The 12,230-nt window shown below is 43.1% G+C and overlaps 1 protein-coding gene across 1 annotated transcript in view; it reads right to left on the reverse strand.

Annotated features, from left to right (window-relative positions):
• LOC311225271 (neurobeachin-like) overlaps positions 1-12,230 on the reverse strand; it is a gene marked incomplete at its 5' end in the record, with an annotated part of 544,672 nt that overhangs the window by 347,625 nt on the left and 184,817 nt on the right. Inside the window, 1 exon segment of the mRNA XM_084310493.1 lies at positions 952-1,183. Coding sequence (XP_084166619.1) covers positions 952-1,183 — 232 coding nt within the window.

Raw genomic sequence — 12,230 nt, forward strand, 5'->3', positions numbered from 1 at the left:
AGATGGCAAATAAGCTAATTTCCCAAAAAGTTGGCGTGTTCACTCCCTATTATCTTAGTGAGCCAAACACCCGCAGCTCTCATACTGAATTTCTCACCAAATGTGTGGCCTCATATACTTTTTGTTTGATATATTACATAAAAAATTATCTTGTCTATTTAAATGTGGTGCTTACAGCTCTGAATTGTGAAATGTACTCGTATTATAGTAAAAGAGAAATAAGAGAAAATAAGAGCCAGACTGTCATGGTGTTCTGGGAGTTGTTCCACAACTCTGTCTGTGGAGCAGCTCCAGGATTCGCCTCATGATGACATCGTCACTAGAGTCTCGTCTCTCTGGTGTTCAGCTCAGGGAGATTCATAAATTCATTCATAAATATGAACAAGAACATATATTTGAGTGTTGATGTTCCCTTGGTGAACCTGTGGTGAAATTCCCTTCTGCAGCTCTTTCCATTGTTATTACATGTTTCATGTGACAGACACCATGTTCGATATTAAATGTAATATATTAATGAACTACATCGTAAATATCATACCGGCATAGGAGAGGAATGCAGAACATAGAGAAACACACCTGTGTGTCTGTGTCTGTATGTGTCTATGTCTGTGTTTCTGTCTGTGTGTGTGCATGTGTGTCTGTCTCTGTGCCTGTCTGTGTGTGTCTTTGTGTCTGTCTGTCTGTGTGTATGTGTCTGTCTGTGTGTGTGTGTGTGTGTGTGTGTGTGTGTGTGTGTGTGTGTGTGTGTGTGTGTGTGTGTGTGTGTGTGTGTGTGTGTGTGTGTGTGTGTGTGTGTGTGTGTGTGTGTGTGTCCCCGTGTGTGTGCGTGTGTGTGTGTCAAAGTCAAAGCCGGTATTCAGAACGTTTAATCAGAGAAAGGTTCTTCCACGAAACGCAACACAGCGGCGTCCTCACAGAGCCGTCTTTCTGCCGCCGGGCCGGGATCCGTACCTGCGATCATGTCGTCCACGGAGCTCATCTTGAGCAGCGCCTGCTGGATGAGGCCCACCTCGGTGCTGGTCTGCAGGTTGCGGACGCTCTTGCGGAGGATGGCGGTGAACATGCTCCAGATCTCCGCCTGGCAGGTGACGTCGCAGTGCTCCAGCAGCTCCGCCATGCAGCCGATGCTCTCCGCGTCCTGGATGATGAAGTTCATCTCCAGATCGAACTCGCCGCCCACCAGCTGCACGGTGAGAGGAACACAAGGGGGGGTGGGAGGGGAAGGGAGGGGGTAAATAACATTTGATTTAGAATAGGCACGTATCCCATTATTCTATAGTTGTGCGACCAAATGATGAATGGTAAATGGCTGCATTTACTGTATATAGCGCTTTTATCCAAAGCGCTTTACAATTTGTCCCTCACATTTTACCCATTCACTCACACATTCACACACCGATAGGCAACCATGCAAGGTGCCAACCTGCTCATCGGGAGCAATTAGGGGTTAAGTGTCTTGCTCAAGGACACTTCGACACGCTGCCTGGGGAGGAGCGGGAATCGAGTATTAGGTGCATGGCAGGTATTAGGTGCACAGTGTTCATTTTCATAGAACAACTTTAGATGGAATACTACTTAGTTTGGTTTGTAGGTAGCTCTATTGTCGAGCTTTGTATGCATTATACAAAGCTCCATAACGAACTACCGTAGATTCTTAGGGTTAAGTCAATAACTCGTCCTGACCAATTATGGTAAGTTTGCATTGTGTTTTCAAAGGGATCAACAGAAAGCTCAGAGAGTCTCGACAAAGGCCGGTGGGGTGAAAACACAAGCCGCTGCTGAAATACAGTATAAAATAAATTACCCTTTTCTCTCCCAAGTCTCCTTTCAAACTCTCTGACATCTTCTTCTGTGGTTTTCTGGGGAAGTTTGATGAACGCTCGATTATATTCAATTAAATTAGGCCTAAATTATATTGAATTAATAGCGCCATGGAGGTAACATATTCCAAACTATTGTCTATATATATATATAGCGAAAAGATGCATCGACTTGAACAGGTTGACAGGTCAACAGTGACAGTAATGTGTTTTATTGGTGCGGGTGACGTCTTAACACCTCCCCCACTGTAACGCTCTGGGTTCCCTCTCCCGGGAATCCAGCTGTCAGTCTGGAATGTTTTCACCTGGTGGTTGGTATTTGCATTTTGGTTGTCACGCCCACATTCCTGTGTTGTCACTGATTGGTACTCTCCACTGTTGCTGTCACTGCTAATTGATTGGAATGTTTGGTTGGTGACTACTTATGCTTTCTCTGTTTCCTTGTTTGTTGTCGAGGCTTCAGAAAACCGTTCGTGTGGGAAGGAGCTGGTCAGAGTTTGCGGAGCCACTCGTGATGCACTTATATTACTTTTGCCTGTTCTCTCTGTTGACGCCCCGGCGTCTTTCCTGGATTATCGCTGCTCTGTGTGTTTTAATAAAGACACATCCTTAGAAATAGCTACCTATCTCCGTCTCTCCTTGTCTCCTCCACCATTGGACTCACTACTACTCACCCCCATACGTAACACCCCACCATTCCATTGTATGTTGAATACCCATTGTGTCACAGTCTCCCCCTCTTTCCCCCTTCCTAGCTCACCTTGACATCCTGTCACCCCTCTTCCCTCCTTCACCCTTCTCTAGCCCCTCCCCATCCCCATAATATCTTTCCTATACCTGGTCACTCCAGGTAGGACCACATCCCCTTTGGTCAGGGATAAAGGTCTACATTAACATTATTCTAGGAGCTCAACAAGGCCTGTATCTTCGTGGAGTCATCCAGCATAACTCCTGACTAACTTGTATTTCGATACTCTGTTTGAGTTAATACATCTGTAATAACTAAGTCTATTTGACTTGAGTATTATCCTTTGCTCCGGGCTCCGGCTAATTTCCTCCACAATGGTGACCAGTGGTGGCAGCACCGAGTGTTCATAGAGGAGATTTGGAGAGAAAAGGGTCATTTTATACTGTATTTCAGCAGCAGCTTGTGTTTTCACCCCACTGGACTTTGGGCTTTCTGTTGATCCCTTTGAAAACACAACGTGAACTTGCAATAATTAGTTAGGACGAGTTTTTGACTGAACCCTCAGAACCTGTGGCGGTGCGTTATAGAGCTTTGTACTGTATATACAGTATATAATGCATCTGACGCTAGTCAATAGAGCTAGTTTGTAATAATAATAACATTAATAATACACTTTATTTGTATATCACCTTTCATACAAGAATTGCAGCTCAAAGTGCACAGCAGTGATGTAGACACAAAATAGACATAGGCATAAAATTGGCATAATTCAGAGAATTTACATTAAAACCTCCCGAATAAATTGCAATAGTCATTAAAAAAAAAAAATTGAAAGTGATTTCTGACAACATGAAAAGCGCCACATGGGGACGGCTCATCTTTCTTTACAGAGAAGCATAGCTTATTTAAAAAGTCCACATTAAAGTGAAAAAAAAGCCGGCACTGTACGATGAAGGCAGACTTTCTCTTTCCCTCTAAAAGCCTCTCATTAGTTTTCAAACACAGCTGAAAATCAAGGGCATCGCACGTCAGCCATAAAGCGGCGGGGAAAAGGAACGTCCACAGGCCTACTGCCCCCCTTGAGTCCTCAATGATAATTCCCATTAGGAAAGTAGAAAACAACAATCAATAATTCTAGTCTCTTGGAAGTTCAGCAAGCATGAAATTGGCCCGCTGGAGCAGCCGCCCGGCACGCGTGAAGAGGGACTCACTATCACCTTGACTGCCGGGGCACCGAGGCAGGCAAGTGGAAAATAGGCATAGATACCCACTACTACAGCATCGGTGTGATTGACAGGCAATAGCCAGATGAGATCAAAAGCGCTCTTTTAAAGAAATTATATTTTAATGGGACGGAATGATTTGTCCAATTGGCTTTTACATCAAACCCCCCCCCCCTCGGCTGTCCCAATTAGATTAGAATGCGGTGTCACTTTGGCGTTTTTTTTATTCTGCCGTCGGGAGAGACGGGTGTCGTCTCAAGTCATTTTCTCACGGGAATCGTCTGGACGCGTTATGCATAATTCAACATAATTCAATTATGATGAATTGAAAATGGGGGACCCTGATGTAAACAAGATGAAAGTCTTTCTCTGGTCTGCAGCATCCCCTTAACAATTGTATGTATTGAGCTGTACTGTACCCATTCTGCAATCTGTTAATAAAGTTTTCAATCAATCAATCAATCAATACGATACAGACGTATGAGCGGTAACGGCGGTCTGCCGGAGAAGAGCGGGAGAGAGCGTCTCGTGAGAAACGCTGCACTCACAATGACCTAAAAAAACATTGACTTAATCTCGATAAGACACAGAGCGTTTCTCTCTCTCAACCGCTCATCACGGCTCTTATAGAGGATGAAAGCAAAACGAGAAAGAAAAGGCTCATAGCTTTACACCACCGTCACGGTTATGCCCCGAGCTCGACGTTCAGCCAGAGAAGCAGATATCTTCATCAATAAGCATGAAGTGCAGCAGGCGACGACGCTCAGTGTGGCGGTAACAAATGATACCATGATGGCACACGGCACATCTTGTAATAAGCTACATGGTGGGGGAGCAGGGGAATAATGTGCAATCTGAGTTGGTTCAGTGGCCAAGCTGTGAAGAAGACTCCCAGAAAACCAAAGCATGCTGTAACAAGCCCATCATCTAAATATAGTCCCCCAGTTTAAGTGGGGTGCAGAGTGAACAGACTGCCGGCACTCCCTCCTGCTTCACGGCCCCCTCACCGGCGACGGCGTGGCTGACCGACAACAGTGTGAGGTTGCCAGGCCCTCCTACCACCTGCCTACTGCTCTGTGCACGACCTGTTCTATAAAAAATAAATAAACAAGGAAAACTAGAAAGGTGCGCTCAGTAGAGCGCAAACCTCCACCAGGTGGCTATTTTCCTTCTCCATCTTTTCCTTCCCTTTGATTCCCTTTTTTTTTGTATACGCTGGTTTTCATTGACATTATATATGGGTTAAGCATTGATTGATAAATGTGTGGGAATTAATGATAAGATGTGTGCACTGGAAGCAGGAACCCATCAGCCACAGAAGCTCAGCTGGTGTTCCCAGAAGATGGCGAAAATTGTGGGACACACAGAAGGGAGGATGCTGGCAACACGCTGTAAGGTGAAGGAACACACTGTAAAGTGAAGGAACATGCAGCAGGATGAAGGAACATGCAGCAGGATGAAGGAACATGCAGCAGGATGAAGGAACATGCAGCAGGATGAAGGAACATGCAGCAGGATGAAGGAACATGCAGCAGGATGAAGGAACATGCAGCAGGATGAAGGAACACACTGTAAGATGAAGGAACACACAGCAGGATGAAGGAACACACTGTAAGATGAAGGAACACACTGTAAGATGAAGGAACACACAGCAGGATGAAGGAACACACAGCAGGATGAAGGAACACACAGCAGGATGAAGGAACACACAGCAGGATGAAGGAACACAGCAGGATGAAGGAACACAGCAGGATGAAGGAACACAGCAGGATGAAGGAACACACAGCAGGATGAAGGAACACACAGCAGGATGAAGGAACACACAGTAAGATGAAGGAACACACAGCAGGATGAAGGAACACACAGCAGGATGAAGGAACACACAGCAGGATGAAGGAACACAGCAGGATGAAGGAACACACAGCAGGATGAAGGAACACAGCAGGATGAAGGAACACAGCAGGATGAAGGAACACACAGCAGGATGAAGGAACACACAGCAGGATGAAGGAACACTGTAGGATGAAGGAACACTGTAAGATGAAGGAACACTGTAGGATGAAGGAACACAGTAAGATGAAGGAACACTGTAGGATGAAGGAACACAGTAATATGAAGGAACACACAGTAAGATGAAGGAACACACAGCAGGATGAAGGAACACTGTAGGATGAAGGAACACACAGCAGGATGAAGGAACACTGTAGGATGAAAAAACACACAGTAAGATGAAGGAACACAGTAAGATGAAGGAACACACAGTAAGATGAAGGAACACACAGCAGGATGAAGGAACACTGTAGGATGAAGGAACACTGTAGGATGAAGGAACACACAGTAAGATGAAGGAACACACAGTAAGATGAAGGAAATCGCAGTAGGATGAAGGAACACACAGTAAGATGAAGGAACACACTGTAAGATGAAGGAACATGCTGTAAGTCAAGATGAAGGAACATGCAGTAAGATGAAAGAAACCGCAGTAGGATGAATGAACATGCAGTTCATTGACACCTCCCATAAGTCTCTACGACAAATGGTTTATGAGATATGAAGGGGGGAGGGGCATGTTGCAACAGACAATGATGTAAATTAATTCACAAATCTTTTTAATGCATAGGTACTGTATAGCAATGACAAATAGGCTCACTAAGGCATGTCCATGATGTAAACAGCGAACAACGAACTGATTCACAAAGGCTCTGAGCAGTGAACCTGTGTAGCGTTGCCCTCTTGTGTTCAAAAGGTGTAACTTTATACTGAGCATACTGTTTCAATGGACAATGGCGGAAATGTATTCAAATTAAATACTTGTCGTCCACCGACTTGAAAAATATTCTAGAATCCACGTTCCTGGCCTGATGTCAGCCTACGTGCAACGTTTTATCCAAATCGGTCTTGTACTTTGTGAGATTTGCTGCAGATACACACACACACACACACACCAGACTGATTACATGATCACCCCCAGAGACTTCGCCAGGCAGAAAACATCATTTGGAAGTGAAGGCCAATCAGTCAAGTGGGAGGGAAAGGAAATGGTGAGAGTGAGACCTAATCTCCCTTTTAATAAAGATATTTCACACCAAACGTATATGAAATTAAAATGTAAATGCACTCTGCTATACGGTCTGCTTTTGCCATAAATGATAAACCGCTGACTAAATGAGGCATTGTTGAGATGGCAAGTTGCCAGTGCGCCACATAATTCAACAGGAGGACGCTGAACCCTACAGGACAGCTCTTAAATTAGGTTCCAGCGCACTTTGTTTTAATTTAATATAATATACTATCCAATTTGCACCTCGTTATATCTGCGAGGAATTCCGCAGAAGTGATTTTCTTGTTATCAAAGATGAGATAGCCGCCCCGGTCTGGGAAAATTATGATATGTGTGGCACACTGTGCGGTTATGGAGCTGAAAATGATATTTCATGTGCAATTTAACACAGTAGCAAATGTATCCGTTTCCAATGGACAAAATAGATTTTCAGCCGAGACCATTAGCTGCTGAATAGTGGAGGTCTTATGAGCAACAGTAATTACACATCCCCTACTAATATATTATTTGTATAGGGCTAGTATAGGCCTTTTTGTGTCATATGGAATACTAATTCCATGGAGGTTCTATTGCGAATCTCTCCTTGGCAAGTAGGCCAATCACAGCTACATTAAGCTACATAGGTGCGCTTAGACACCTCCAGCAGAGCTCCGAAGGCATTTTTCAAGTATAAATTAGACTTTTAATTCGAATTTTCATCTATATATCAATTGATAATGTATAAAACAGATAAATGATAGAAGATACATTTCAAGGTTTCAAAATTTGTGATTTTCGAATTTTTTCAAGGAGGGACGATGAGCAGGGTGGCCTGGGCTGAACCCCATCATTCTCCCCTTCCTCCCCCTGCATCACTCTGCAAAGTGACTGGTGCCCATCTTACCCTCTTGTCGAGGAGATCTACCAAGCCGGAGTGCGCGTAGATCTCAATCGAACCGCTTGACTTTTGACGCTTGACCGCATTTCATTGTATACTCGTATGCCATGACAAATAAAACTCTTGACTTGACTTGACTTGACTTGACTTGCCCTCCTTCTTTCTGGCAGACGGTGCCATTCCACCAAGGCTGAGGAGCGGCTTGGTTCCCACCGCAGTGTGCAGCCTAACAGTATTTCAGGGGTGTAAAGTACTTGAGTAATTGTACTTCGCTACAATACTTAAGTACTGTTTTGGGGGATTTGTACTTTACTCTAGTATTATTAGGTTTGTATACTTGTACATTTACTCAATTACATTTCAGAGGGGGGAAAAAAACATACTTTTTACTCCTTACATTTTTAATGCAGACCTACAATGTACAAATCTCACAGGTCCAACTATTTTAATTAGTATATTCGTTTCTCTGGCCGAACTAACGTTAGCGTTATTAATTCTGTGGCCGCACTTTAAAAACAGCCAATCAAATCTCCATCAATGGAAAATTAACCCGCCCATACCCATGCTGATTGGTCCTTGTGCAAGACTAGAAAGCGGGGATCTTTGATTAAACACCTGCTATCAGAAGAATAGACAGTCAGAGTGACAAGCTACAGAAGATGGCCACAAACGATAGTACGAGTGATGAAGAGGATGAAACGGAGGTGAAACGGAGAAACTTTTTTATTTTTACTCAAGTGTGTTTTTAGCCAGATACTCTGACTTTTACTTGAGTAATATTTTGAGACGGTACCCATACTTTCACTTAAGTATAATTTCTGGGTACTTTTTACACCCCTGCAGTATTTAGTATTTAACTTTATCCACGCCCCTTTTTTTTTTTTACCTTTATTTCACCAGGTAAGAAGTTTGAGCTCAAAGAGCTCTTTTTCGAGCAACACCTGACATAAAAACAACAAACAACCATACAGCACAGTAAATTAACATAGACAAAGGACAAAAAGATAAAGATAAAAAGAGCAAGCAGCAGCCCGGGAGAGCAAATGCTTAACCTGAGAATCATTTGCACACTCCCATATCTGTCATTAAAAGGTCAGTAATTACTTAGTGTTTTAAAACTGTGCAAAGTAATAAAAGCCGAGTTTAAGAGATTTTTTAAGTCCATTCCAGGTAAATGGAGCAGAGTACACAAAAGCCCTCTTCCCAAACTCAGTGCGAACTCATGGGACTGAGGTGGATAGAAATTCCTGAGAACGCAAGCTGTAGGAAGAGTTTTGACGCAACGGTAAGGTGTGTACAGAGATATATTTGTATGACTATTTTTATTTATTTATTTATTTGTATGATCGGTTTTGCACACAGCAAAGGCTTCCGTCGCTCTGTTGCTGTCTAAAAATGTCTGCAGTGTGTAGCGACATCTGTATGTAATGCCTGCCTACCTGTATCTTTGTAATACATCTGTACGGTTTGTTTATGTTCCTCCTCGGTTTTGAAGCTTTGTACATTTTACATTATTATTCCAGTTCAGTCGACTGAACACGGTGAATAAGGTAAACGTGAACTCTCCTGTAACAATGGCCTCCTGTATCTGGAGGAGGAGCAGCAGCAGCAGCATTCACTGTGTCTCTGAGTCACATTCACCCATTGTGCTACAAAAGGCCTAAATGAGGACATCAAATTACAGACCGTACACCTAACACAGGCGAGACACAGGACCTCTTAACGCCTCGCACACACTTGCGTAACCGACAAATGTGTGAAATGAATGGTTGTCAAAATGTTCTGGCCAAACTGCATCCTACAGGGAGCATGTCTATGTTCCCCGGGTCCTATGTTCCCCGGTAGCGATAGATAGTCGGTTATGCTTAGAGTTTATCTTTAGAGCAGGGCGATAGACCACCAGCCCTGATTCCAAACTCTAACCTTAACCAACTTCGAAAGAGTCGCCAAGCTTAACCAGTTCGAAACAAGAAGTTTTGCCTCAAGCCGTAACGGCACATGGGGCAGGAGCCTATCTCCTGTTTCCGTAGCGTGCGGCAGCTTGATGTACAAGTACACCCCTATGACGCTAGTATGTCGCAAGGACTTCGCCCCAAACCAACCCTTGATGCTGAGTGTCAAGCAGGGAGGCTATGGGTACCATTTTTAAATAGTCTTGGGTATGACTCGGCCGGGGCTTGAACTCCCAGCCTCCCGAACTCAGGGCGGACACTCTACCCACGAGGCCACTGAGCCACTGAGTTCGAAACAAGGCGGACATTAATACAATTTTCAATCAATCAATCAATCAATCAATCAATCGGGGAACATAGAACCCGGGGAACATAGAGCCCGGGGAACATAGGGATGACCCCATCCTACATAGGAAACTGTTGAGAGAATAAATCCATCAGGCTGCTTTGGTTTATTTAAAGGAACATAAACAAGGCATACCGTCGTCTCCAGAGTTAGACAAGAAGATTGATACCGGTGTTTACAGACATCTTCAACACCTCACTGGAGACATGCCATGTGCCAGCCTGCTTTAAAACATCCACCATAATCCCTGTCCCCAAAAAGCCAAGGCCCAGTGGACTAAATGACTACAGACCCGTCGCCCTGACCTCAGTGGTGATGAAGTCTTTTGAGCGCCTTGTGCACTTTTACACAGCCATCATTGAGTCCATCCTCACCTCCTCCATCACAGTATGGTACGCTGCAGCCACGGCCAAGGACAAAGGCAGGCTGCAGCGTACGCCTCCAGAACTCGAAAGCGTGCAGGTAAGATTGTGGCCGACCCCTACCACCCCGGTCACAACCTGTTTGAGCCACTCCCCTCTGGCAGGAGGCTGCGGTCCATCAGCGCCAAAACCTCACGCCACAAGAACAGTTTATTCCCCTCTGCAGTGAGCCTCATCAACAAGGCTCTGGACCCTCACTGACACCCACCCACTGTGTTACATTAAAACACCCTACTGGACTATATACTTGCCCACTGTATTGTTACTTAATTCTAATTAGTGTATATAATTGTATAATTGACCAGATCTGCCCAGTTGCACAGCCCTGGCCTATTCCCACTCCTACTTTATTTTTACTTATAATTGTACTATATTTATCTATTGAGCTATATTTCATTTAGTTTATATCCCACATAATTTTATTCAACCTCTTATACAGTCGTACAGCCCTGGCCTATATTTTATTTCATAAATATATTATTATATTGTGCTTAACTTAGCTCATATTTCATTTTACTTTACTCCACCACTTTATTGTATTATCTGTTAATGTCTGTCCGCTAATGTCGCACCAGTAACGTCCAAAGCAAATTCCTTGTATGTGAAACGTATACTTGGCAATAAAGACCTTTCTGATTCTGATTCCTTTTACTGTATCATCAAACCACTTTGCTAATGTGTGTGAGGTTTTCGACACGATAAGCAGTGAGGAAACATTGATAATAACATCACCTGTCGGTCAAAGTATGCCTCGTTGACAGCGCATTCGATGGTTCTTGTAGGCTACTTTGTGAGTGAGATCACGTACAGTCACTAAAAAGTTTTAAGAACCACTATAACTCTAGTGCTTTTAAATGTGTATGCACCCTCATTTACCACAGATTCTCAAGAGTGGGCAATACAAACTTGAACATGGGGAGAATAATCCAGCATGCTGGTTTTCTTGCTTCGTCACCTTTATGTGGAATATATACTAGGGGCAGGAATCAGCAGGGACCCAATTCTAAACTATCACAATATCGGCCGATATTGGCATTAAAATGTGATATCGGAAAATATCGGTATAGTTTTTTTATTTTTATTTTTTATTTCTATAACCTTTATTTACCCAGGCAAGCAAGTAAGAACAAATTCTGATTTAATTTATTGTCAAAAGTATGCATAATGTTATGTTAATTCCACAACAAGACATATGTAATGTTAATTACCTGAAATTATTCAGTTTTTTGGCGGGGGAAACCCTGCATATATCGGTTGATATCGGTATCGGAAATTAAGAGTTGGACAATATCGGTATATCGGTATCGGTAAAAAAGCCAATATCGAGCATCCCTAATCACTATACTTGTGTGCCGATTTGATATGTATTCTGAATATGGACTTTTTCTTTCCCAACTAAAACTAACCCTGCTTTGTAACAAACATTTGAATGGATAGAAAATACCTGACAACCACGAGAAATGTTTGCTAGCGTCCGGAAATATGGGCTGCATTTTACACACTAGTAATGCTTCCCCCCTGAAACACCTGGCTATTGCTAAATCCCCTCCTCGCATCACAATAAAGAATCACAATAATAATAATAATAATAATAATACACTTTATTTGTATAGCACCTTTCATACAAGAATTGCATAGCAATAAAGTAAGTGCCTCCCAGCTGTAAAAATAGATGTAAAATGAGCATAAAATAGACAGAATAAAAGCAATGCAGAGAATAAGAAAAAGGGTAAAGCAATGTGGGTGATAACAACAGTCTTCCCCATTAGATGGTCATAAAACACCTTTGAAGTTTGAAGTTACTTAATATGCAATACTTATGTGAATAGTTGTCCCATCCC

The sequence above is a fragment of the Notolepis coatsorum genome, assembly GCF_963971535.1.
Source record: "Notolepis coatsorum genome assembly, chromosome: 1".
Lineage (NCBI taxonomy): Eukaryota > Metazoa > Chordata > Actinopteri > Aulopiformes > Paralepididae > Notolepis > Notolepis coatsorum.